The sequence below is a fragment of the Rhamphochromis sp. 'chilingali' genome (assembly GCF_963969265.1).
Source record: "Rhamphochromis sp. 'chilingali' genome assembly, chromosome: 10".
Taxonomy (NCBI): Eukaryota; Metazoa; Chordata; class Actinopteri; order Cichliformes; family Cichlidae; genus Rhamphochromis; species Rhamphochromis sp. 'chilingali'.
Genome location: NC_137937.1, coordinates 21,561,535 through 21,588,301, shown reverse-complemented (window position 1 = coordinate 21,588,301; position 26,767 = coordinate 21,561,535). Strand labels below are relative to the sequence as shown.

The 26,767-nt window shown below is 43.5% G+C and overlaps 1 protein-coding gene across 1 annotated transcript; it reads left to right on the top strand.

Moving 5' to 3' along the window:
• The first annotated feature begins 286 nt into the window (after positions 1–286).
• Positions 287–25,715, top strand: hip1rb (huntingtin interacting protein 1 related b). The gene is made up of 32 exons (XM_080894872.1): positions 287–723; positions 13,203–13,266; positions 13,907–14,049; positions 14,212–14,268; positions 14,970–15,050; positions 15,150–15,226; positions 15,425–15,486; positions 15,999–16,139; positions 16,230–16,287; positions 16,717–16,792; positions 16,946–17,128; positions 17,217–17,272; positions 17,360–17,432; positions 17,734–17,917; positions 18,025–18,113; positions 18,214–18,330; positions 18,631–18,732; positions 18,885–19,079; positions 19,943–20,090; positions 20,217–20,303; positions 20,407–20,514; positions 20,696–20,832; positions 21,673–21,783; positions 21,890–21,948; positions 22,109–22,139; positions 22,267–22,329; positions 22,456–22,556; positions 22,750–22,855; positions 23,665–23,788; positions 23,875–23,936; positions 24,152–24,394; positions 24,630–25,715. The coding sequence occupies exons 1-32, from the start codon at positions 631–633 to the stop codon at positions 24,636–24,638; spliced, it is 3,240 nt and encodes a 1,079-aa protein (XP_080750998.1). The 5' UTR covers positions 287–630; the 3' UTR covers positions 24,639–25,715.
• The last annotated feature ends 1,052 nt before the right edge of the window (positions 25,716–26,767 follow it).

Genomic DNA, 26,767 nt, shown 5'->3' with positions numbered 1-26,767 from the left:
TCACTTACACTCGGATATCTGGGCTTCACTGTGAGAACATAATCGTACATTTGATATTTGATTAAATTTTATTATTTTAGCTTCGGGGTAGCACCTGGGCTGCCCAGTCTGGTTGGGGTGGCCTGTGCCCCCCAGGGGACGCCATTGGAGGCTAACAGCGAGAGGCAGACTGTTAAAAACAGCAAGAGCCAAAAACACATACTTGGCATTCTTAAGGGAAGAGTCGACGTGAAATCTGCGCCGTAATCATTACAGCTGGAAAAAAAGAAAAGGAAAAGAAAACGACCTTCATGTAGGAGGATGACTTTAGCGGAGGAGGACGCGCAGATGATTTCCTCCACCTTAGGGGGAGGATCCGTCCACGTAACGCGAGGCAAACTCACCGCATTTTCTCGCATTAGCGTTTCCTCCTTCAGCCGTGATGCATCAGAGTAATGAAGCGGCAGTCTGGAGATGACCGTGGCACCCCCGCTCACAGCCAGCAGTCTACATAGAAGAAGAGACCGCTGCTGAACCTCGCTTTCATTCGGACGTTTTTGGTGATTTTTTTTTTTTTTGCGTAAAGAGGGGGAGTGACTGTTTGTTAATAAAGCCATCATCGTAAAAAATTAAAGAAGTGAAATCTAGAGGATGAGCAGCTTAGGTCATGTACCCACACGGGTGAAATCCAAGCGGACTGAGGTCAGGCTCGGCGCGGAGAGGGATCATTTTGACAAGCAGCAGGTAAATATGCAGGAAACGACGGGTTAATGCCCGCTGTGGGACGGACGGTAAACCTGGGTTTTATTCAGGCCTTCGGTGGCTTCAGAGGATGAGTGAATATCTACTGGATAGGCCACAATCCCTGTCCCCAAATTAAATGTTTAATGAGTGAATTAACTGCCCAGAAGGCGTCGCAGCTTTACCAGTGGCCACTGAAAGATCCCACGCGGGATGCCCCCTGTGTGTGTGTGTGTGTGTGTGTGTGTCTGACTGTATGGCCTATACTGGAACATTAAGCCGACCATAAGTACAAACTCTTTGGCATAGCGTTGTAAATTTGGACTGTTTTAAACACAATGCTGAAAGTGCTTTGCCATTGCGCACTGAAGTCAGTCCATTGGTATCCCGGTATCATGTTCATCTAGTCCTTCCGGTTTGGCCACCTTTTCCCCTAGTATAGGCATCTCTCCCCGTTTTTTTTCCTAAACCACCTTCACGTTTCGTTTCTTTGTTGGTTGTTGTGTTTTGTTTTTTGAAAACATGAAAAATAGACCCTTAACTTTGACAAACTATCCTAAAACATCACCTCAGTTTCTTTTGAATGTGTGCAGTGAAGAAATGAAGGCTGCCCTCATTCCTCACACAACAGGTGCTTTGTGGTTTCTGCTCCTTACTCCACTGCACTGTTCCATACATGGCGAAGAGCTAACCCGGGCACTGGTGGATTCATGTTGTGCATTCGTGTTATTGGCTAAAGCCCCGGAGACGCTATGGCTACATTTTCAGGTGGAGAACACAGATACACCAGAGCCGAAGCGAGTTGAGTAACTAAACAAACAGCTGTCCGGCCGGTCAGGCTTACAGCCCTAATTTATCTGAACTGAGTGGAGCGTTTCCTCCGCTGGGCGTGTGTTTTACTCGGTGTTTTATTTGCTTTTGACGCACGTGTAGCGAGGTGGAGCTCAGGTTCTCAAGACTACTGTCGCTCAGCAAATGACAAGAAGCAGGTGTGGCTTTGCTTTCAAAACTAGGCATTGTTGTCAGACTTGTAGTTTATGTTCCTTTGTGTCAAACGATACATTGCACGTAAAATATGGGTTTCAGGGAGCTGCTCAAATTCTCAGCATAATCAGGTCTAGTCAAGGGATTTGGCACAGTGGATCATAAACTCCTAAAGCAAATACTTCAGTGGGGGGTCCTCAGAAAGAAAAGCTGCTGGATGGATTCAGAGTGTGGAGGTAGGAGGAGTCATTTCCAGGGTACTTAATATGAATAGAGGAGTGCCACAGGGATCGTGTCTAGGGCCACTGTTATTTATTTAATGTATAAACAGTCTTTGGTGGGATCATGCAGTTCAGGGCTCTTAGAATGAGTTAGTATCTCAATAAAAGTACTTAAGATTATAATTGACACTCTCTCTTTTACGCCTCACATTCAGTAACTAGTGAGAAACCTTTTACTTCACCATTAAGTCCATTCTGTTCTTTTTATTGCCTTAACCTTTGTCTTTGCTGGATTATAGTGATGGTGATATTTACATGCACATCTTCACAATGCTTACACATGCTGGTGCACGAAGATTTATTACAACTTTAAAGCTTGTCTCATATCAGAAATGAGGTATAAGCCAATGACTTTTATTGATGACTGACTTTATTGCCGCTGATGTTTATAAATTCTTTATTTTATTGTTTTTTTTCACCAGCTGTGTTTTAGTGTAGTTTTGTGTACTTCTTCCTCAGTGTGTGCTCTGCTGATTGTACTGCTGTTTGTCTTGGCTTGGCCACTCTTGTGAGAGATTTTTACTTTTAAATCTCCAGAGTTATATTTTCCTAGTGAAACAAAGGTTAAACAAATAAATAAAATTCAAGCAGCAGTCGAGCTGCATTGACAACCGTACCCGGTCAAAATGCAAATGAAGTCCTGGCAGAATGAGGAATCTGGACTCCTGTCTCAAATAGTGTGCTAATTGCATACAATTTATACAGACTGTTGCTTTAAATGTTGCATAGTGTTGCTAAAATGTGTTCTCTTAATTTAATCCTGTTATATTAAAGAGGCTGCTGCATGTAGTAGGGAGAGCTGAGAGACTGAAGCTACTCTGGTGCTGCTTTTTATTATTTTTTTACTTCCACTCTCTCTCTCTTTCCTCCTGTTTTGCCTTTTCACGTCGACCTCGGTACCAAGGTGAACCGTCTCGCACAGCAGCTTGTGTGTTTTTGTGCGCACTGTACTGTTTGCACTCTGTTGCCTGAGTAAGCACCCATGAGAGGCAGAGGTAAGGGGGGGATGGGAGTAGGAAAGGGCAAATTCAGCTACTCAGTGGGAGTAGAGAGAATGAAAAGGTTTCTGGTTAACTGTTTAGCCACTTTACTCCACAGGTCACTGCATGTTATTAGAGTTTGGGTTTTTTAGGTTCTTAGTAGTTCCAGCCTTGTTGGTCTGTGCGCAAAATCTATTACAAGAAGTGACTTTGATACAGAATGTGCACATTCTTTATATTTACATAACAAGCCGTGTTTGCCTGTGACATCCTTATATTTTCACTCATAACAGGCCAGTGGTAATCCTGCTGTCATGGTTTGGTGCTGAGATGTTTGAGCCATGGTTTCATTATATTTATGTTCCACAGCTACTAATATTAATAAACGGCATGTGAGTCACGAGCTAACAGCTCAGCGAACAGCATATGTTTTGTTGCTATTTTAATGCAATAAAGATAATTCAGTTAGATATAAAACTGAGTCATGACCCAGTGATCTCCATATCTGCAGCTACTCTTCCCTTGTGTTCACTCCAAGTTCATTCATCTACACTGTCATCATACCTTTTTAATGCATGTACTTCATCCAGTCCTGTTAAAGGTAACTAAATATGAGCCTTGTTGGCTTTTTGTTTTCCTTGTAGCTGTTACTATTCATGTTTGCTCCAGCTTGTAAACTTATTGAAGGACATTGTGGTGATAGATTCATTAAAGTCGACCTTCATTCTGTTTGGGGCTCACATTCCTCAGCCTCCCCGTGGAGGTGTACAACTCTGACTCATTCCTATGGTAGGTGTTATCCAGGCCTGCCGCTTTGTCACCAATTTGCTTCATAATTCTTATAGACAGAATTTCTAGGCGCAGCTGTGGGGCTTCAGGCGGGTTCGGTGGTCTCAGTATGTCCTCTGTGCTGTTTGCAGATTATGCGGTTCTGTTGACTTCATTGACCGATGACCTACTGCTTGCATCCAGTGTGAAATGCTGGGGTTAAAGTTGGCACCTGGATTTCTGAGGTCGTGGTTCCTAGCTTTAAATGGGTGCCTTGCCCACTCCAGGTTGGAAATGAGTTTCTTCTCTAGGCAGAGGAGTTTAAGTATCTTGGAGTTGTCGTCGTGAGGAAGGAAAGAAGGATGAGGGTGACTGGTGCTGCGCTGGGTCTGTAGTGAAGAGAAAGACGAGCAACACTGTTGCTTTATCGTTTCAAGCTTCAATTATGGCCACGAGCTCTGCGTAGTGACTAAGGAGAGTGCAGATAGAAATGGTGGAAATGAGCTTCCTCTAAAGAGTGTGAGGATTTCAGACTCATTTCCTCCACATCGAATGGAGTGCTGCTCCTTACCTCATCCTCCTAAGCTCTCTCCCTACTTCCTTTAAGGCTTGTCTTCTGATTGGCTGCACCTCTGAAACTGAGGATTTGAAGAGTAGGTGGGTGGGGTTGCTTGCAGGAGGTAGCTCAAAGAGTGGCTTTGGCACCCTTGGAGACCACGTACTGATGCTGCTGTTTGGGTGGGCGATTCCATGACCGATGGTACAGTTATATTTGGTAATAACACCACCATTTATTTCCCACTTTCATGCATTAATAGTGGATTATAAACCAGATCTGAGGGATTATAATTTGGATGAAAGTCAAATGAACTTTTTTGCTTTTGGGTTGGGAGGTTGTTTTAGATATGGTGTTTCTTTTGCTCCCTGTACATCGTTTCTGTTAGGACAAAGTAAGACACATGATGTGGAGTACTGTTAGGTTTATTGCCTGTGTTGATGTGGGAGAAGCAGAATGAGTCAGTCATAAAACAAGATAACAACAAAAGATGTTAATAAAACACCAAATGAAAAAGGCCATTTGATCTGAGAGGATATTTAAAATCACTGAAATCTTTGATTCTCCATTTCTATGGTTGATTTTTGACCCTGGTTTCACTTTTTGGTATGCCAGTCATGTGATTTGTTACCATTAACTCTACCTGCAGGTAACCTCAGCTAAGAGACGTGAGCTGTGTTCATGTCTGCGCTTGACCTTGTCAGCCAGAGCCTCAGCAGCACTCTGTTGAATTAAGCTGATAAGAACCAGCAATAAGTGCTCGTGCCTTGGGGCATTGAGTCCAGTGTGAAACAGTTCTGGTGTCATTTGACTTTGTTAACTTCACGCACTCTCATCTAAACCACAATGTCCAAGCACATGGACATGCTGCTGAAAGCCAGAGACGACCAGGTAAGCTCAGACGTAAGGAGGTTGAAGGCATTAAAGCTACGTGCTTGGGGTGTGCACTGTGTAGTAATGCTAGCTGGCAGCAGACCGTATGGCAGGCCTCAGGGATTAGTCCAGGCTTTTTCTTTCTCTCACTTCTCCTCTGTGCTGGTCAGAGGGTTTAACCACATCTGAACCAGCCTCCAGGAAACGGTGCCGGCATGTTTGAAGCTCTCGGACTGAATGGCTGTGTTAGTAGAAAGTTTGGATTTCATCTGACTTTACCGTGCCATAGGCAAATGGTATCGCTGTGTAGGAGCGTTTGGTGTAGGCTGATGTGAGGCTAGATAGTGAGACCTAGTGCTGTGGGTAGAGGCTGACTAACAAGAGCTGCAGCTGATTAATAGATTAGCAGAAATTACCCGATGCTGTTTTTATTAAAGGGTTATCTGATTTTTTTTTTTTTAATTTTTAAGTTTGCATTGTGATATTTGATCTCATTAATTTTTTGGATTTGTGCAGACCCAACAAGTAAGCAGGCAAATATTGAAAAATAAATTAACGTAACTGTTATTTGTTTGTGAATGGTTGCTAGTTTGACCCCTGTGGGCCAAACCAGCACCTGTTCCTTGCCTAAGGCATTTAAGAGTGTGTGTATACTGGTGCTAACCCGTTACAGCTTAGAAAGTGCTGCAGTAAAGATTGTGGCTGTAAATCATATAATGTACTTTTTTTTCCCCCCCAACAATATCTTTATTATTTTTTACATTTTAATGACTTGCAAACAGTCCAACATTCTAAATACTACATGAACATACACTCCTCTCAGACAGCAAAAAGAAAACACAAGTCGTCAGATTTATCACTCCATTAAAGGCCTAAATTTGTCATTATCCCAAATCAAATGTCATTGCCCTCAGTCCTCGTCCTCCTCAGATAATACAAATCCTTCTACAAAATTCACAAATGGTCTCCACACCTTCTCAAAAACATCCAATTTCCTTTTCAGTATACATGTTATCCGCTCCAATGGCAAAGCCACCATCATTTGTTTTATCCACTGTGTGATACTCGGTTCCCTTGTTTTTTTGTTTTTTTTCCATTTTAGTGCAATTAATCTTTTTGCTTGTAACACATATAATGTACTTTTATCATTTTTTTTTTTTTTTAAACTGTATAAAGCATGAGCTTGTCCTGTTGGCTGTCTCGCTGTTTTCTGACAGTCAGCCTTTCTGAATGTACTATGAGAGTCTCCCTGCAGCCTCGCTGCTCAGCAGCCATCTGTTGAGGCCTCTGTGCCAGGCTCTGTGTGCCAGAGCGCGGCCCCCATCCAACCCAATCTTCTACCCCAGCTGACGGCCTTCCTCCTCCAACAAGCCCCTCATTGTCGCACAGACAGCCACACTCGCACTGTGAAAACGAGGGACTCGCGGTTAATTTGCGTCAGAAGCTTGTGGGAAGGGAGGGTCTCCTGTTAAGCGCTACACCCCTTCTCTAACTCTGAACCTCAGTCTTCACCCACAGTAGCCCCTCTGTGCTCTCCTGTGTGTGACCATGCTTCTTCTGGAGCTTGTGTGCATGGATCAGCGTGGTGGCAACCTTCAGATTAAAGGAGCTTTCATAATGTTTTGTTGGATAAAGCAGAGCTGCCACTGATACGTGATTATGGTTTAAAACATAAACCTTTCTGTGGTGTGGACTTCCCCGGTCAGTGTTTTAGACAACCGGGGTCTTATCAAGGCTTTTATTTTAAGCTTCCACTGTATATTCTAAATCAAATCAAATCACTTTTTATTGTCACATCACATGTGCAGGCACACTGGCACAGCACATGCGAGTGAAATTCTTGTGTGCGAGCCCCACAAGCAACAGAGATGTGCAAACACAACAACACAAACGAGCAAAATACAAGAATGGCCAACCTGAAACTAATAAATATATGTACAATATATAATAGTGTATGCATTTCTGGATGTGTATACTAAATATTTTCGTGTGTGTGTGTGTGTGTGTACACATTTTTACAAATTAAATAGTAAAAAATAATAATAATAAAATATATAAAATATACAGAGTTGAATATGTGCAAAACAAGTGGCATTTATATACAGTGTGGAGTGCATAATGTTGAAGTTCCAGTAGTGAAGCTGAGGTGTCTATGACGTGTTCAGCAGTCTGATGGCCTGATGGAAAAAGCTGTCTCTCAGTCTGCTGGTACGGGACCGGATGCTGCAGAACCTCCTTCCTGATGGAAGCAGTCTGAACAGTTTATGGCTGGGGTGACTGGAGTCCTTGATGATCCTCCCCGCTTTCCTCAGGCAGCGCTTCCTGTAGATGTCTTGGAGGGAGGGAAGCTCACCTCCAATTATCCGTTCAGAGCACCGCACTACTCGCTGGAGAGCTTTGCAGTTGTAGGCGGTGCTGTTGCCATACCAGGTGGTGATGCATCCAGTGAGGATGCTCTCAATGGCACAGCGATAGAAGGTCCTGAGGATGCGGGGGCTCATGCCGAATCTTTTCAGTCTCCTGAGAAAGAAGAGGCGCTGCTGCGCCTTCTTCACTGTTTTGTTTGTGTGTATTGACCACGTAAGATCCTCAGCCAGGTGTACGCCAAGGAACCGGAAGCTGCTCACTCTCTCCACAGCAGCGCCGTTGATGGTGATGGGGGTGTGTACTTCTCTGCACCTCCGGAAGTCCACTATCAACTCCTTTGTCTTTGCGACGTTGAGGGTGAGATGGTTGTCTTGACACCAGTGGGTCAGGGCGCTGACCTCCTCCCTGTAAGCCGTCTCATCACCGTTGGTGATAAGACCCACCACTGTAGTGTCGTCCGCAAACTTCACAATGATGTTGGAGCTGTTAGTGGCTGTGCAGTCGTAGGTGTAGAGTGAGTACAGGAGAGGGCTCAGTACACACCCCTGTGGAGCACCAGTGTTCAGTGTGATGGGGGATGAGGTGATGCTGCCCAGTCTGACCACCTGGCGTCTGTCAGACAGGAAGCTAAGGATCCAGCTGCAGAGGGAGCTGCTCGGTCCTAGATCCTGCAGTTTCCTGTCCAGCTTCGAGGGAACGATGGTATTGAATGCTGAGCTGTAATCTACAAACAGCATCCTCACATACGTGTCTCTCTTCTCCAGGTGTGACAGGGCAGTGTGTAGTGTCAGGGCTATGGCATCATCAGTGGACCTGTTGTGGCGGTATGCAAACTGTAGAGGGTCCAGTGAGTCGGGTAGTGCAGAGCAGATGAAGTCCCTGACCAGCTTCTCGAAGCATTTGCTTACGATGGGGGTCAGGGCTACAGGTCGCCAGTCGTTCAATGAGGAGATGGTGGAGGATTTGGGTACAGGGACGATGGTGGCCATTTTGAAGCAGGCTGGGACTACAGACAGAGAGAGGGAAAGGTTGAAGATGTGCGTGAACACTCCAGCCAGCTGAGCCGCGCATGACCTGAGGACGCGGCCGGGAATCCCGTCCGGACCAGTAGCTTTGCGTGCGTTCACCTTCCTGAAGCACCTCCGCACATCCTCCTCAGACACAGTGTGCGCACTGACGTCATCCGCGGTGCGCACAGTCCGGTCTCATGGTGTTCGCTGTGTCGAATCTAGCGTAGAATACGTTTAGATCCTCACACAGAGAGGCCGTGGTCTGCGGTGTGCTGGTTTTCCCTCTAAAGTCTGTGATCGTGTTTATTCTGGTCACATGTTTGTGTTTTTAAAAAGCTTTTCTATCAGGAGAGGTAATTTGTGATAAAAGGGAGGGTGTGATTGCGCTGCGTGTCCGATTTTTCTCTTGTACAGTGCACTCGTTCTAAAGCAGACCTCCTAAATCATACAAATGTGGTTGGATTCAACAGCTGTGATGTGATGGGGACCAGTGACAATGCTAGAATTTCAAGCTTCATACAAATACTCAGGAAAATACTTGGTACTATTTTCATGAAGACAAAACAATTAAGTAGGTTTTTAAAGTTGATTGACAGAGAGTGTGTGGTATTCAAAAAAACAAAGCAGGTTGTCCTGTGTTCGGTGACTGGGCTTAATATTTTCATTCCTGATCCAACAGACTTCACGTTGGTAATTTAGACTGCTGGTTGATGCAGTTTTAGAAAGTTTATATAGAGAAATAATTTTTGTTAAATTAACACCTTCTATTATACCATTAAGATAAGATAAGATAGAACTTTATTAATCCCTCGGGTGGGTTCCTCTGGGAAATTCGATTTCCAAAAAAAAGCACAGCAACGACCGAAGTTACAGAATTGATATATATATATATATATATACACACACACACACACACACACACACAGAGAGAGACAAATATAAATAAAATATACAAAGGGGATAAATAGGAATAAGAAATAAAAATACAAGTGAATTGCACATTTCAAGTATTGAGTCTATTGCACTGTTGACTATTTACAAAAAGTATTGCACAAGGTATTGTACAGTGAGGTGAAGAGGCACTACAGCTTAGTTGTTCCCCCCTCCTTTGTCCTCCTGTTTCCTGTTTCCCCTCCCTCTCCCCTCCAGAGAGGAGTTAAACAGTCTGATGGTGTGTGGGACAAAGGAGTTTTTAAGTCTGTTAGTTCTTGTCTTGGGGAGAAGCAACCTGTCACTGAACAGACTCTTCTGGTTGTTAATGGCCGTGTGCAGAGGATGCCCAGCATTGTTCATAATGTCCAGCAGTTTCTTTAATGTCCTTTTCTCTGCCACTGTCACCAGAGTGTCCAGCTTCATGCCGACCACAGAGCCAGCCTTCCTGATCAGTTTCTCCAGCCTGGATGAGTCCTTCTTTGCTGTGCTGCTCCCCCAGCACACCACAGCATAGAAAAGTACTCCAGCAACCACCGACTGGTAAAACATCCTCAGGAGCTTCCTGCAGATGTTAAAAGACCTCAGCCTCCTGAGGAAGTACAGTCGGCTTTGGGCTTTTTTATACAGGTGCTCTGTGTTGCATGACCAGTCCAGTTTATTGTCCACCCACAGCCCGAGGTACTTGTACTTGTTGACCACCTCCACCTCCTCCCCCTCTATCTGAACCGGCAGTGGACCTGCTCTGGACCTCCCGAAGTCCACAACCAGTTCCTTAGTCTTTGAGGTGTTGAGTTGCAGGTGGTTTGTGTGACTCCATGCGACAAAGTTCCTCACCAGACTTCTGTACTCCTCTTCCTGATCATCCCAGATACACCCCATGATGGCCGTGTCATCTGCAAACTTCTGAATGTGGCATAATTCAGAGTTGTAGCAGAAGTCAGAGGTGTACAGGGTGAAGAGAAGAGGGGACAGCACAGTTCCCTGTGGTGCTCCTGTGCTGCTGACCACAGTGTCAGACGTGATGTCCTTCAGCCTGACGTACTGACGTACATTACAGACAGGACTCGTAACACTAACATGATCTTTTATTAGTTGTAGCTGCTAGCTGGTTCCGTAATGATATCAGTAAAGCTGAAGGGTAACGTTACCTTCGGCTGCTTCCTTATTTCCTCCTGGGTTAGAACAGCAGATGGATGAACATGCTTGATCTGGCAAAGATTACAGCTGCTTCCCAAAGCTTAGTTTACGGTAATGAAGTAGTCAGTTTGCAGTGTTGCAGTATTTGACTATTAAGAGCAGTTTTCAACCATTGCAAACAGGCAGTTATCCAAAAACCCAACTGCAACTTGCTTGATGTGGATGATGCTGCGTGTTGGTCGAATGCTGATTGGTTGACAAGTGGGCCAGAGCAGAGAATAGAGGGGCATGCACAGTTCACCAGGAAAAATGCAGTAAGAAAAGTACAGATAGCAGCTGCAGTGGACATTGTTGCTTTAACGCTCATTTTCACTTCATCCATGCATCTATTTTCCTCTGGTTATCCATTCAAGGGTTGCAGTGGGGCTGGAGTCGATGCAGAGCACGATGTAGGGTACACCCTGGACGGGTTGCAAATCTGTTTCAGAACTTACACATACAACCGTCCAGATCTATGGATGGTTAGAATCACCAGTAAACCTAACACCGAGCATGTTTCTAGGCTGTGGGGGAAACAAACTCAACACAGAAAGGCCTCAAACTGGACCTTGAACCCAGGACCTTCGCACCACTGTCCTGGGTTTACACTCTATGTTGTGGTCAGGCTTTTGTTTTTTCATAGGCAAGTTTATCCACTTGTTACATTACCTCATGTCCATATTAAGTTTCTGCTGACATCTGTGAGTGCGTAAATTATTCTCTCAGTGATTAAATTAAAAACCTGCATTTAAAAAGTTTAAAAAAAAAAAAAAGAGAGAGACAGAAATGCACAGGAGGAATCGACGGTACTGAACAGGCCAATCAAGTAAACAAGATGATGTCCCTTTGCATTATATTTGTGCTCTTTTATGTTTGTCCAAATTACCTCCCAGATCTTAAATTCCTCACAGCTATTGTGTGTTTTTCCAGTTTGCTCCACTTCACTAACCTGCTGCGAGCTTGCATGTTCTGACAGAAACAAGAAGGTCTGGTTGATTGCGAAACGTCAGTGGGACACTAGTCTGGAAATTTATGTTTGTGTCCTGTCCCCCCCCCCCCCATTCCTACTGTGATTCTCACATGCATATCCCACCTCTCAGCCTAAATTTAGCGATGACTGGGATCACAGTGGTCCAGCGTAATTGTGCTGTCTAGACTCTGCTTTGATCACGATGCAGTCATTATGAGTGATTTCAATCTTTCATGTTCCCGAAAGGAAACGCGACGGTCAGCAGTGATTTTTATCAGAGATGTTACTTCTACATGGCTCTGCTGTACAGCATTTTCGTGCTCTACCTACAGACACATTTGTAACGTCTATTCAGATTGCAGTTTTTGTTTGTTTGTTTTTACAAAAGTTTTTCTGGAAATCATATAGTTCACAACATTGAGTTTCATCCAGGCTGGGCTTGTACCTGTTTTGTTTACATAACTTGTTCTTTTGCAAAGCCTTGACCACTGCTTTCTGTGCTGATTTCAGTAACTGGATAGCGTGGGGAAAAACGCTTTTATGTGAGTGGCAATGTGCCATGAAACAGCAGCTGGGCACACGTTGTCTCACACTGTGGGGGGGGGGAGGGGAAAAAGTAAACTTATGCACGCAGCTCTGTCTTTTTCTTGATTGGGCTCTCATGTTAAAGAAATTGTTTAATAGGGCTTTGATCATAATAAATGTCACTTTGAGAGAGCAAATTTATTTCCAGATGGGATTCTGAAAAATAAAATAAAATGCATAAGAATATGTTTAAATGAAGACTATTGAGAAATATTTTTATCACAAAAACTATGAAAATGATCCAGAAACCACTGTCGAGACATAGAGGTGATGATGATGGCACTGAGTGGTTGTGTGTTCTCCCTGTGATTGATTTAAAATGCGTAAATCCCCAGGAGGAGATTGATCCCCGTGTGTGTTTCCGTGTTTCCCTTCCTGCTCCTTTGTCAGCGGTGCTCGCTTTACCTGCCGAGCAGGTTGTAGATCAGCTCGCTTTGTGTCCCGTAAATCTGATGACACTCCGACTCTGACGCGCCTCATCAGCGGGGTAATGGCAGACATTATCTTTCCATGTGGGGTTGGTCTCTTCTGATCGCAGTTCCCACAGAAAAGCAGTAATAAAGTTAAGTGGTTTTGTTGTCTCACTTGGGTGGCACAGAAACATTAAACGTGGATTATCTTACTAGAGATGAGATCACACTAAAAGCGAAGGGAAAGTTCATGAGGTGCAGTCACACTGATGCACTTTTATGATGACCTTTGTCCAATTGTGAGCTAAATTTAGTTCACTGTAGTCAGCGGGATGGGTTGAAATTAGTCTAATCAAAAGAGGACAGCCAGAAATCCATCAGTACATTACTGTGTACACAGTGCAGTCACTGTTCCTTTGACTCCAGTCAATGTCGTACAACTGGTTATCATTTGTTTTGCTTCCCAGTTAAGGTGCAATGCATTATGTTTGTTATGTCTATTGTAAGTCCTGCAAATGGAAGTGATGTTTGTGTGGGTGGAGAATCAAGACGTTCAGGCTCTAACAACCTCTCTCTGCTTCTCTTTCAGCTCAGCAGCATCAGCAAAGCCATCAATTCCACTGAGATACCTGTGAAAGAGAAACATGCTCGACGTATCCTCAATAATAAATCTCAGCAAAATGACTTGCACACAGGCTTGACATGGTAGTTGCCACCTCTAAACAAATTTTTTTTTTTTAAAAATAGTCCTCACTTAAAATAAAAAGGGACATTGATGGAAAACGGAAGCGTTAAACGCCACCTGATTAAGCAAACACTCCAAAGAATATGAGAGAGCATGTCACTTTTATGATCTGGTCACACTTCTGGTCAAGTAGCAGGCTGGAACCCCTGAACAGCAGGAAGGTCAGGAAAAGGCTGAGATATTTCTATGATTGTTCCAGCTTTGTTTTTCATTACATGTTTTAGTCATCGTGTCGAGAGCTGAGCTCGTGTTGAGCATAACCGGCACAGACAGACTTTTTGTGGCTATCCATTAGTGAGTAATGATCCCAGATAGAGCTGATTCAGATCTATCATAAAGCTGGAAACCATGTTATTGGAAGCAAAACAAGGCCACAGAAACAGATTTTAAATATGCTGCAGGAACATGAGGGGAGAGATGCATGATGTGATCTGACTCGAGTTGAATTTGCTCATCGTTGTGTCTTTAGTGCTTACCAGAAAGAAAGAAATGGATTATAAAATGCACAGTGCTGTGATGGTTTTTGCTTCCTTAATGAAGCACAACAGGAATCATATTGGGCACTCACAGGGAGAAGGGAGCCTTCACCTTCTGGTCCTACGCTCTGGGCTTCACTTTTCCCAGCAGCTCCATCCTTTGCTGGAAGTTCTGCCATGTGCTGCACAAAATCCTGCGAGACGGGCACCGCAATGTAAGGCACCAAGTACCCTCCTGCATTTCTATTACTACCTAAAGCGCCAGACGCTGGAGTGCAATTAAGGCAAAATTTTAAAACCTGTGACTGTTTGAATATTTTGTCGTACAAATTATTCAAAGTTTGAGTTTTTACTCATTCAGCCTGTTGTCTTCACAGGTTCTACAAGACTGCACGAGACATTACAGCTCCTTGGTTGAAATTGGGGAAATATGGGTGAGTCCTTGGATCTTATTATAGTTCAGAAACTAATCATAATTTTATAAAGGCAATTTTATAGAGTTTTGTTGTTGTTGTTGTTTTTTTGGGGGGGTTTTGTTTTTCCTTTTAAACTTGCTCTTCTAGTGTTGTTAAATAGTGTAGTGGTTTACACATTCACCTAACAAGGTAAAAAAAAAACTGATTCAGTCCAGGGAGGAGAAACAAATCGTGATTTTTACTTATGGGGCATAAGTAAGAAATGCCAAATTAATGCAGGCAGAGTGACCCGCTGTGGCAAGCCCTTGTGCTGAGAGCATCTAAAAATTGCTCTGTCTGGTAGAAATGATGCCACCTGAAATCTGCTTTTGAACAGTTTGACACCCTGAAGCTCTTTCATCATTAAACAGCCATCGCTTGTTTCACTTTCGCTTTCTTCTGTACCAGCGTCCACCATTTTAGCCAGCTGGTCATCGCTACAGGTGGCTAATTTCCTTAGTTCCTTCTTACATAATTTAGGGATTAATAAAGTGAAACAAAAGCACTGGCCTCTCTCTGTTGTTGGTTGAGCCTTTGTTTCCCAGTCAAATCCAGAAATGAATATTTTTTTTTAGCTGCTACATTGTTCAGTCAACATTTGGCTCTTTTAATGATGAATTAACTCGAAAATGCCTCTTGCCCATTTAACCCATGCTCTTCTCACTCCTTGGGGTTTTCAGGGCAACCTCCATGACAGATACGGACAGCTGGTGACTCTCTACTCGAAGCTGCTCTGCACAAAACTGAAGTTTCATACGAAGGTAAATGCACCGTCACTCATGTTTTACATGCACTTTATGTGAATGGATAATTCAACCACATTTGCATTACAAATCTCATGAAGCTGCACCTCATTGTAGCATGGCGATATCCCAGCAAACCTGGAGATCACAGATGAAGAGCTGGAGCGCGCTGCAGGAACAGACATTAATAATGTGTGAGTTTCATAATATTTAATGGAGCTTTAAGTGCCTGTGTAGCCTTAAATCCCTGTCTTCCTCAGTCTTATACTGCTGTCAGCTGCATTTGTTAATAAAATAAACAGACAGGCCCAGTTGCTGTGTCATTTCGCAGGGTCATAGTTTGAGTGCGTGTCCTTCTCAGTCTAACAAAGGTATCAACTTCTCTCCTGCAGCTTCCAGCTCTCTGTGGAAGTGTTTGATTACATGGACGCAGAGCTGCGGCTGGCCGAGACAGGTGAAAACAAAAACTCATCCCACCTTTCCTCCCCTCTGTCCTTCCAAGGAGGCGTAACCTGAGTCGAGGTTGAGAGCTGCTGCCTGCTGACATTATCTATTAATGCACAAAAGCTAAGAGCCTTTCAAAACAGGACTGTCAGCAGCTCTCAGTCTATCTGTTTTCACAGACTGCAGTTTGTTTTCTTCATGAAGTGGCTTCAGTTACTCTTGGCTCAGTTTTGACTCGTCATTGTTTTTTTGTTTTTTTTGTTTTGTTTTTTACTTGTGAGGAAATGCTTGCAATTAGAAGACATTAAGCAACTTCCTCCAGTTTAGCAGTAATGCTATGATCCTCCCAGTCCCTGCAGGGCGGAGGTCCAGCAACACGTATCAGACTGTAAACAGAATTTTGCAATGTGGTTGTCATATCAAGAAAAATATTCAACTCAGAAATTTTCAAAATAAAATGCAGCCAACTAATTAAGTAGCAAATGCTCTCTCTCTTTTTTCTTTTTCTTTTTTTCCTTTCAGTGCTCCGACAGCTTAACTCGTCCCTCGCCATGACGACTCTCACATCAAGCCAGTGTCGCCTGGCTCCGCTGATCCAGGTCATCCAGGACTGCAGTCACCTCTACCACTTTGCCGTCAAGTTGCTGTTCAAGCTGCACGCCTGTAAAGATGATTATTATTCATTAATCAAATGTCATTTAATGTTCTGTGACTTTAATGATTTAAATGCTTGGACCATTTCATCAATTTTAGGTCTCCCTGCTGATACTTTGCAAGGACATCGTGATCGTTTCCACGACCAGTTCCACAAGTAGGTGGCTATGAGTAAAGAAGGGTGACTGCATTAAAAGTTTTTAATACCTGTGGAAGCTTTGCAACTTAACCTTGCCGCTCCCAGTCCCCGCAGCTCTTGGAACTAATGCAAATGCATCCCTTCCCCCCCCCCCCCCCCCCCCGCCCTTTGTTGTGTCAGGTGGTGACACAAATGCATTTATGTTATGTTCAGTAGCCATAAGGTTCAGAGGGAGCTCCGGGGTTTATTCGTCACTCATTGTCACAGTCGAGTAACAAAGTCACAAAATCAAATCTTTTTATAAAGCACAAAGTGATCGAATGTAAGAAGAGAATGGAGCCTGCAGAGTATGTGTAGCACATGTCTAAGTTTGTCTTTGTGCTACATTATTGTGCATAAATATGAGGTGAATATTAAAGTTAAGCTTGTTTTTCTTTTGTCCTCCAGGCTTAAGAACTTCTTCAATAGAGCCAAAGAGATGATCTACTTCAAGAGACTCATCCAGATCCCCAAGCTGCCTGAAGTAAGAACACAGGGGGAAGAAGGGAGGCAGGATGATGATAGTGACCGCCTCCATTTTGGGGCGTCAACATCTTTATCACAGACCCCCTACTGACATCTGCGGTCTGAAATTTGCAGAAATCTGTACATAAAATTTAATGTCTTCTCTTCTTAGTCCCCGCCTAACTTCCTGCATGCAGCCTCACTGGCGAAACACGTGAAGCCAGTGGTGGTCATCCCCAATGAGGATGAACCGGAGATGCAGGATGACGACGATGACGAGCCGGAGCCGCTCATCGAGGTCGACAACGTCACGACCTCCAGCGTCACGACCTCCAGCGTACAGGCTCAGCCGCAGGTACGGCATGCTACACCCACTCAAGTACTCAGGTGTTACCATACTGCTGTGTGAGCTGTCTGTTACATTTACTGATTCCCGCTTTCAGCAAGTGGACATATTTGATCAAACCTTCGGACCTCCAAATGGAGGCTTTGACGACAGGTGAGCTAGCCTGTTTTTAACTGCGAGCCTTCATTGTTTCAATGGTGTCGGGAGTTTCTTTGAATGGGACTCTTTTCTCTCCGGCAGGGACCTCCAGATTGAGACCCTTAAGCGGGAACTCGAGCTGTTGAGAGCAGAGCTGGAGAGGGTGAAAGCCGAGGTAAGAGCTGTTGAGAGTGAATGGCCTGTTGCATGGACTTAGACAGTTTTGTGTGTGTGTGTGTGTGTGTGTGTCTGCATTTGACAGTGCAGGGCTTGGTTAGCTCCGTGCAAAAGAATCTGGGTCATGTGTTGGGAGGATGTGAATACTTCTGACATGTAGAATGTGGCAAGTAGCTTCTGAATGAGATGACTGACATTGCAGACACAACTTCAGCTTTCATGCAAAATGTCTGGAAGAGGAGATTAGCTGGCCCAAACTTTTTATATAAACATGCTCATGTCTCTTTTTCCTCCTGTAGGCTCAGCGTTACATCACGCAGCTCAAATCCCAGATCAACAGTTTGGAGGCAGAGCTGGAAGAACAGCGTGCGCAGAAACAACGAGCCCTTGTGGAAAATGAACAGCTGCGCATGGAGCTCGAAGCGACCCGCCGCCGCAACACTGAACACGAGAGCTTACAGACCACCTTCATCGAGGCTGAAAGTAAGAGTCACAGTTAATACTCTTACAGACTTACAGACTGTTATCATCAACGAAAATGTAAAAAATAAATAAATAAAAAATCTTTCTCCTTGGTCTTGTCTGTGCAGAAAGGGCACAAGCCACTGAACAGCGGTACAATAAGCTGAAGGAGAAGCACACAGAGCTGGTGAGCAGCCATGCTGAGCTGCTTCGGAAGGTATACACAGACCGCAGACCAGTCCAGAGGTGTTGGCTTTAAATTAGATGTCAGCATCTGGCTGTGGGTTGTAACATCAAGTGTGTTAATGTGCTGACAGAGTGCAGACACTGTGAAGATGCTGTCAGTAACCCAGCAGACCCAGGAGGAAGTAGAGAGAACCAAACAGCAGCTGACCTTCGAGATGGATCGAATAAAGCAGGAATCTGACATGAAGGTTGATGGAGTTTTTGCTCTTTTCCCCATAAAGATGACCTCCCATGTTGAGGAGTTTTAACACCTCAGTATATATATCAATAAAGATGTGGTTAGATGACCCTTAGAATCGGTTCTGTTTTTTTGGGGGCGAGCCCCAGTAAGTCGTACAGGCAGAAATAACCTTCACTAACTTCTAATGCACGGTCATTCTGTTCTGGAAGCAGGCCTAAAATGAAATCTCCCCCAGTGCAGAAAAGAGACACAAAGGTTGGTCCAAGTTACGTGTATAGAAGATTAATGCTGTTTTCCATCACTGTAGATGGAAGAGCAGAGGTTTGAGGTGGAGAGGGTGAAAAGAGAGCTGGAGGAGAAGATGGCAGAAGTGACCCGTATCAAGGCGACCCTGCAGAGCAGCGAGAAGGTGAGCATGGGGTAACCTTCATGGCGTCTAGCTAACTCATCTCGATTTAGTCGTCAGTTTAGGCGTGCTGCACGTTACCGCCTGGACTTTTCCTCCGACATTTGCAGCCATCTGCCTGTCCAGGCTCCGCTCACTGCTCTCTCTTTTGCCAGACGTCGGAGCAAATTAACAGCTCGATGACAGCTCTGCAGACGGAGAAGGAGCGTCTGATGCGGTCTGTGAGCGAGAAGGAGGCTGAGCTGTCATCACTGCGGCAGACTGCGCAGCTGCAGCAGTCGTCGCTTCAGCAGGAGCGAGATAAGACCAGCAGGGAGCTGGGAGAGCTGCAGGGAAAACTGAAGGAGAAGGTCAGTCAGGACACAAGAGCCAAGCTCAGCGGTCTCTGCAGAGTGCTATTTTAAACCTGTTTGCCAAAGCAACCCGGATCATAAATAAATGTCCCAGAAATGCAGCAGTCAGTCCATTGTATTTGTACTATATGGTTACATTTACACCTGCACACCTGGAGATCTGAGGTTTCCAAATACCCTTTGTTTTCTATACAGTTACAAATTTTTAACACATCATGCCTTATAAGCTGTTGGATAAAAGTTTGACCATCTAATTATCTCATTCTACCGCAGTAAAGGTTTTTGCTTTTTCCCTATTACTGCTGCAACAGTGGCAACCACATTAAAGCAGCAATGCGACAGACTAAATTCACCTAGCAATAGCCAGAAACCTCCAACAACCACTCCTCAGACAGTTTGGGAACATTTATTTTTCCATTGTGAGCAGAGATTGCCACCTGGTCTCTAGTCCTTAGATGTAACAAGAGTATGAATATCACAAAAACGTTCTTACTTCAAAGTCTCTAAAATCTAAGCAAAAGTATGTTGACAGGCGAGCTATAGGCTGATGCTCAGAAGATAAATTACAGCAGAGAGACAATAATTGGACCAGACATCGTGAGTAAAGTAAATGTGCGATAAAGTCAACACAAAGTTAAAGCAATGAAAAAGATGCTAAACTAAATGTGAATATAAAGAAATCCTGATGTAATAAAGATGACATCTGCTGCCTTTTTGAACTATTTTTGAAAGTAACTAAAACACTGTGGCTGTACACAGACATTTACATCTAGCTCTCCAACAGCATGCTTTGTATATATTTGTATATTTTAATAGTGCCATAAACCTGTATGTAAACCTGTGTGTGTGTATAAATGTAGACAAGTCAGGAGGAGAAGATGAAGCAGAAGCTTCTGGAGGAGCAGTTTGCCCTGCTGCAGGGAACTATAACAGAAGCTGAGACCATCATCCAAGATGCTATTGCCAAGCTGGATGATCCCCTCCATATACGCTGCACCAGCTCTCCAGGTTCGATTCCTGTGCTCAAAAATTTAAATGGCAGAGCGTGTCCCTAGCTTGCTGACCACATGCATAAATATTGATGTCTGTTGCAGAGATTGAGCGGCCTCTAATCTTTTGCTGTCCTCCAAACAGATTACCTCATAAGTCGGGCGGAGGCTGCACTTGGCTCCATCGACAAAGTGAAAAAGGGCCATGCAGATTATCTGAGAAACATGAGCGGTGAGTTCTCTCCACTTCGGCTCGGTCCCGCTGACCTCGTGGCTGCTCGGTAATCCTCGTTGATATGGCCTGCTGCCCTCTCACTGTCTGATCTTGTAACCAGATGCTGGCACGCTGCTGAGATCTCTGACCCAGTTCTCTCACTTGACCGCGGACACAATTGTTAACGGCAGCGCTACTGCACACATGGCACCCACTGACCATGCCGACAGTAAGGAATATTTTCTTGGCTATTTTCTTAACTTTGTACTTTAAAAAAAAAAATGTGTTTATTGTCCACACCATATGCTGATATGCAAGCCTTTAGTCTTTAAGTACATGTTAGAATTTAGTTACTCGGTGCATAAATGATGCAGAAGTATGACTGATGATTAATCTTCGACGCCCCGCAGAACTGACGGAGAACTGCCGAAGCTGTGGCACTCAGAGTCTGCTGTTCTTGGGGGAGATGAAGTCCAAGGCCACGCTACAGAAGGCAGACCCAGCCACCATTCGCATAATCATACAGAAGATCCTACACCTGGGTCAGGTGAGGGAAAACATATATTTAATGGGAAGCATGTACTCCAAAGCATTCAGGAACTATTTAACTGAGCCTGAAGAGCCTTTTGGTTCACCATCTGAGATATGAACAGCATGTGAAGCTGCCATACTGGGGAAGCTGCTTGTGGGCAAAACTGCGGACATTTAGAAAAATATTACTGCATTTTATAATAAATATAAATGTAATTATATTCTATGCCAAAAACTCTAAATGTAATTATCTTATTACATTTAGAAAAATATTACTCCTAATATTGTACATCATGTCAGTCTGCTATCATACCGCATCATTCCTATAAGCCAGAGGATGAGGCCACTTTACAATGTTTACACTGTTAAATGTTAAATGATCCATCTTCATGTTTGAGGTTAAAAACAGGAAGTGGTAAGGATGTAGGTCAGCAATCAGAGTTTAAAGGCAGCGTGAATGTAGAAAACTCAGGTGGATTACTGACACATGAACTATTTAACAATCTAAAAAACAGACTTCCACAAGAATGTCAACCAGCCTGCTCCTCAATCTGAAAGATTTTAAACATTTTTTTGATTATTTAAGTCCAGTCTGCAGTATAATCATATAATACATAATACTTTGGGGGGTTTATTTAGACGTGGTAATCCTTTCAGTTTTCACCTGGCTTCTTTGGAAACAGGAGCCTTAAAGAGTCAGTTATTGAATTATACTCCTTATTAGCAATGTAACCAACCATACACGTTACCACTGAGCTCTACTTCAGGCTCCAGTTTTTACCTGTGTAGGTTTAAACAAAATATTATTTCTGGTCTTATTGACTTTTTCCCAAACACTTCCGCTTGTACCATCCAGGAGCTGCGGCCAAAGGGCTTGGACGTTCGTCAGGAGGAGCTGGGAGACCTGGTCGACAAGGAGATGGCTGCAACATCTGCAGCTATTGAGGAGGCAGTCCGCAGGATCGACGTAAGTACTCTAACTTGAAGATGTTAATGTTATCTGTGAAGAACAGACTTGTACTCTGCAGTGTATTAATTTTAAGAGATTACCTTTTTTTCCCCTGTACATTTAGGAAATGATGAGTCAGGCACGAAAAGACACCACAGGAGTTAAACTGGAAGTCAATGAAAGGTTTGTTTATCCTGTTCTTGTTTTTTTTGTTTTTTTCTTCATTAAACACAATCTTATAAGAAGATTTCTTCAGATCATATTTTTATTCTTATTAGTATCACCATGTTTATTAAAGACCAAAGCAATTTAACTCTCTGTACCTCCCACCCCGCACTTACAGGATCCTCTTCAGCTGCACAGACCTGATGAAGGTACTGTACTTTAATTTCTTTCATTAGCATATGTACTACACTTCTGTTTTTTGAATAATCCAGTCAACTAAACCTTTAGCTTTCTTTAGTCTTATTCTGTGCTTTTATCCTCCTCCATCTCCCCCAGGCCATCCGCATGCTGGTCATAGCATCCACCGACTTGCAGAAGGAGATTGTCGAGGGTGGGCGGGTGAGTCACACTGTTCTCGCTTTGAATCCAAAAGTGGCAGCTTGTTTTGTGTTTCTGAAATCAGAGTGGGCCGCTCTGTTCCATTCAGAAATATCGGCTAACTGTGCTGGTGTTTTTCTTGTAAAGGGCGCAGCCACCATTAGGGAGTTCTATGCCAAAAACTCTCGCTGGACAGAGGGACTCATTTCTGCTGCCAAGGCGGTGGGATGGGGAGCCACGGAGATGGTGTAAGTTCTCATTGAATTTCTTTGCATCTGAAATGAATGATGATTCTTATTTGAAGCTAGTGGTCTGCACCATTTGAGCAACAGGAACTGCATCCACAGCTGTTCTGAGTATCCATTTACGACCTTTTAACAGGAAGTGTAGCCTGTCATAGGCTGAAGCATTAATGTCGTGTGTTTGCCCGATTTCTCACAGAGAGTCTGCTGATAAGGTGGTTCTGCACACGGGAAAATATGAGGAGTTGATCGTCTGCTCTCATGAGATTGCTGCAAGCACGGCGCAGCTGGTGGCGGCTTCAAAGGTAAGATGTACACACAAAGGTTAAAGATTTTCTATTAGGGCCCCGGTTTAGCTAAGCCATGTGGCATATGATCGCCTGTTCATCCTACTAAGAGTGGCCAGCCCAGGCTCGAATCTGACCCGCGGCCCTTTGCCGCATGTCTTCCCCTCTCGCTCTCTCCCTCTGCTTTTCTGACAGTCTCTACTGACCTTATGAAATGAAGCCAAAAAAGCCCCCAAAATTATTAAAAAATGTTACATTAATAATATTACTGCATAAAACTGAATTTAGACTAGACTTTACTTCCTGTTTATTCCTTCGGTGGCTTTAGAGGGCCTTATTGACTTTAAATGAAGGACCACACATTGAACAGTTGCTAGAACTGGGGCAAATTTACGTTAAACATAATGAATCTGGCAGATTATTTTATTGCAGGCCTGGGTTCTTCTTTCTAAAATCAAAAAGTTCCTCTCAGGAGATGTAGCAGCACCTCCTACAGGTGTTGGAAAGGTGGGCCCTGTGGGCTAAGGGTGGACCATAGTGCCCTACCCCAGGCCTGACTCCAGCATGGGGAAATGGTAAAAGTAAACCTGTCCTGGGCGGGAAGTTAATTTTATTTATTTTTAGTAATGGAAAGATTGCGCATCTCAGCTGGTTTGGGAACACCGTGGTGTCCCTCTCGAGAAGCTGTTGGAGGTGGCAGGTGTAGATGGCACAACCTGCACCCTGATAAGTGTTAGAAAATGGATGGATTAAAAATACTGACTTTTGTGGCTTTAGAGTTTGAATAGTGTAATCTTGTCTCATACCACACTCTCCGGTGCTCTCAGGTTAAGGCAGATCGCCACAGCAAGAAGCTGACAAAACTCCAGCACGCTTCTCGCCACGTGAACGAAATGGCAGCTAACGTGGTGGCCTCGACAAAGACGGGCCAGGAGCACCTGGAGGACAAAGGTGAGTGGAGTCTGATGTGTGCAACCGACCGTCATGAACTCTGATGAGCATCTAATATGGCTCTTTCACCCACCTTTTATTTGCAGATACAATGGACTTCTCTGGGTTGTCGCTAATTAAGCTGAAAAAAGAAGAAATGGAGTCACAGGTTAGTCATGGGGCATACTGAAGCATGCCTGCCTGATATTTACTGTGAGGCTGTGGAAATCTCACATTCAACACATTTCTGTGAATTGTTCATATCGAGTTTAGTGAGATTCAATCTGTATTTTGCTGTACAGCTTATGTAATTCTGCTGGTCTAATGTGGTGGATGCAGGAACAAATACCTCACTTAATTTTTTTCCCCCCCCCCTCTCCTCAGGTGAAAGTGTTAGAATTGGAGAGCATGCTAGACAATGAGCGTCTGCGCTTGGGCGAGCTCAGGAAGAAGCACTACGAGATAGCCGGAGTTCCTCTGGACCAGCTTGCCGAGGGGAACGGTGAAACCTCCTCGCTGGTCAATCCTGTCACCATGTCACCAAAACCCTTAAAGCCCAGTCTCATGAAGAAACCTCCGCTGGCCCAGAAACCCAACATCCCACCCAAAAATCAATTTGCATACAGTGTGAGTTTTAATTTCTTTTTTCTTTTTTTTGCAGATCATTGCTCTCAGTAGGAATGTGTCTGATCGGTATATTATCTGATGTACATCAGCTTTTTGAGGAAAAAAAATCTAATTGAATGTAGTGTGCTCAAAATCTCACTCATCAAATGTGATCCACTTGGTGTTGCTGGATTTAGAAAATGAAAATGTGGCTTTTTTCTGAATATCAACTTTTTTTTTTCCCTCTTTGGTGCAGTTTAAATAAATGCCTGAGCAGAAGAATGAGAAGCACTAACAGGATGGTTGGACTGAAGAGGAGGAAGACAGCCTTTTTGTGAACCTGCACTTCCTTTAAGTTGCATGCTGACAATCCTCTAATCCTGCTTCTATTGTCTCTGTGTCCTGCTTTTATTTGTCTTTCCTTTTTTTGCCAAAATGGACCAGAAGCCTGATGTTTGATGCTTGATGTCTGTTGGTTTTTTTATTATTATTTTATTTTCATGTTATTGTTAGGCATCGAGAACAAAAGGTAAATAATAAAGTTTTGGTTGTATTTGAAGTATTTTTTTTCTTCTCTATATAATTTTAAACCATTAAACACTACTCCTGCTTTTTAAAATGCAAACCTCATCACTGACCCCAAATCGACAGCATATCTTGAACTTGTAGGATTGTTAGATTTGATCATCTTCTTTTCTGTTTTGGGGTTATTTTTTTTTTCGCTGTTTTGGATGTTTGTCACAGAGCACATCAGTTTTCTCAGCGTACACTGTATGATATTTGTGGTGTGGTGGGTTTTAACGAAAACTGGGGGAATCGCTTGCATCCACGTTTCACAAATTTAACATACCTCCAAGCTTCGCCTTGACGATGGATGCCATTCATGTCCTGTGTAAAACTGCTTTCTTTCTCAAGAATACAAGATTTGTCTCAGAGGCCTTGAATAGTGATGTACCAGTGCACTGAATGATACCTGTAGAGACATACAGTCTGTATAGGAGTGTGCAAAGTATTTATAGCTACACTCATCTCTTTAAATACCCCTTTACTAGCAGAGAACCTGGATATTATGTCAAATAGATGCTGTAGTGCTTGCACACACATACTGGCTGTAGGTGTCCTTAATTATCAAATGCTTCTTTCAGGCTGAATATGCAGATTTAGGTTTTAGTAGTTGTATGATATCAAGGTGTTGAAGTCCTTGCTGCCTCTAGGAGCCTTTTCTTATAGGGTCTTACAGGTTCTGTTCTTTCCTCTGTATGAAATGTCTTTATAAGCTCAGATCTATTAATATATTTTAGTAAAGATACTGGTGGGGTTTTTTTTCCCTTGTAACATGAATGAACAATAAATGTTTAAATTTTAATGTGGCATTGTGTTCATTCCTCTTCTCAGATTACGGATGATTTTAAGGAGATTTCATCAGTAACCTTTTCATATCTGATTGTTGATTATAACTATTTTTGTCACGCTGGTAATATTAACAACAGCTGAAGTTTAAAACCAATAACAAAGATTTGACATGCTAGTAAATATTGGGGACCAGGAGCTTTCAGTCTTTCTTTACTGCAGTCGTACAGATGAACACAGACCACACATGCAGCAGGCATTAGTTTATGGTTATAAATTGTGAGCTGAGGCAAATCTAGAGCGGCAGATTACAAATACAGTTAGGTCCATAATTTGATTGATTTAAATACACTATAAGAATGACTGAACTCCAGACTTTCAGCTTTAATACAAGGTTTACTGATTTTTAGAGGCTCTAACAAATATGGATCATTTTTAATACTTGGATTAAAATCATTCGCAGTTGGTGACCGAAGTGTGGAACCCATACACATCAACGTCATCAAATCCTGTGTTCCCTATGCTCTGCTAGGCCATAACTGCAGACGCCTTCAGTTACTGCTTGTGGGTCTCTCTTTGCCCTCAATTTTGTTTGTAATAACTGAAAAGCTGGTCTGTCAGGTGATTTCTTTCCCTTCACAAAAAATTTGGTTCCTTTATCAGTATGGATTGGGCCATGTCATATCTACTTGCATTTTCCAGTGCTGTCTGATCAGTTTTCAATATTTGGCTGAATCAGAGCGGAGTGTACACCTCTGTACCCTTAAGAATGCATCCTGCTGCTTCTATCAGCAGTCACATCGATAGCAACCACTAGTGACCCACTTCCACTGGCAGTCACACATGCCCATGCCATAACGTTGTGTGGGGAAAATCCCAGCAGGTTCTGAAATACTCAGACCAGCCTCTCTGCCACCAACAACCATGCCACGTTTAAAATCACTTAAACCACCTTTCTTCCTCATTCTGATGGTCAATTTAAACCTCAGAAGGTCTACATGAGTAAAAATGAATTACTGCCCTGTCAGTGGCTATGTAATGGTT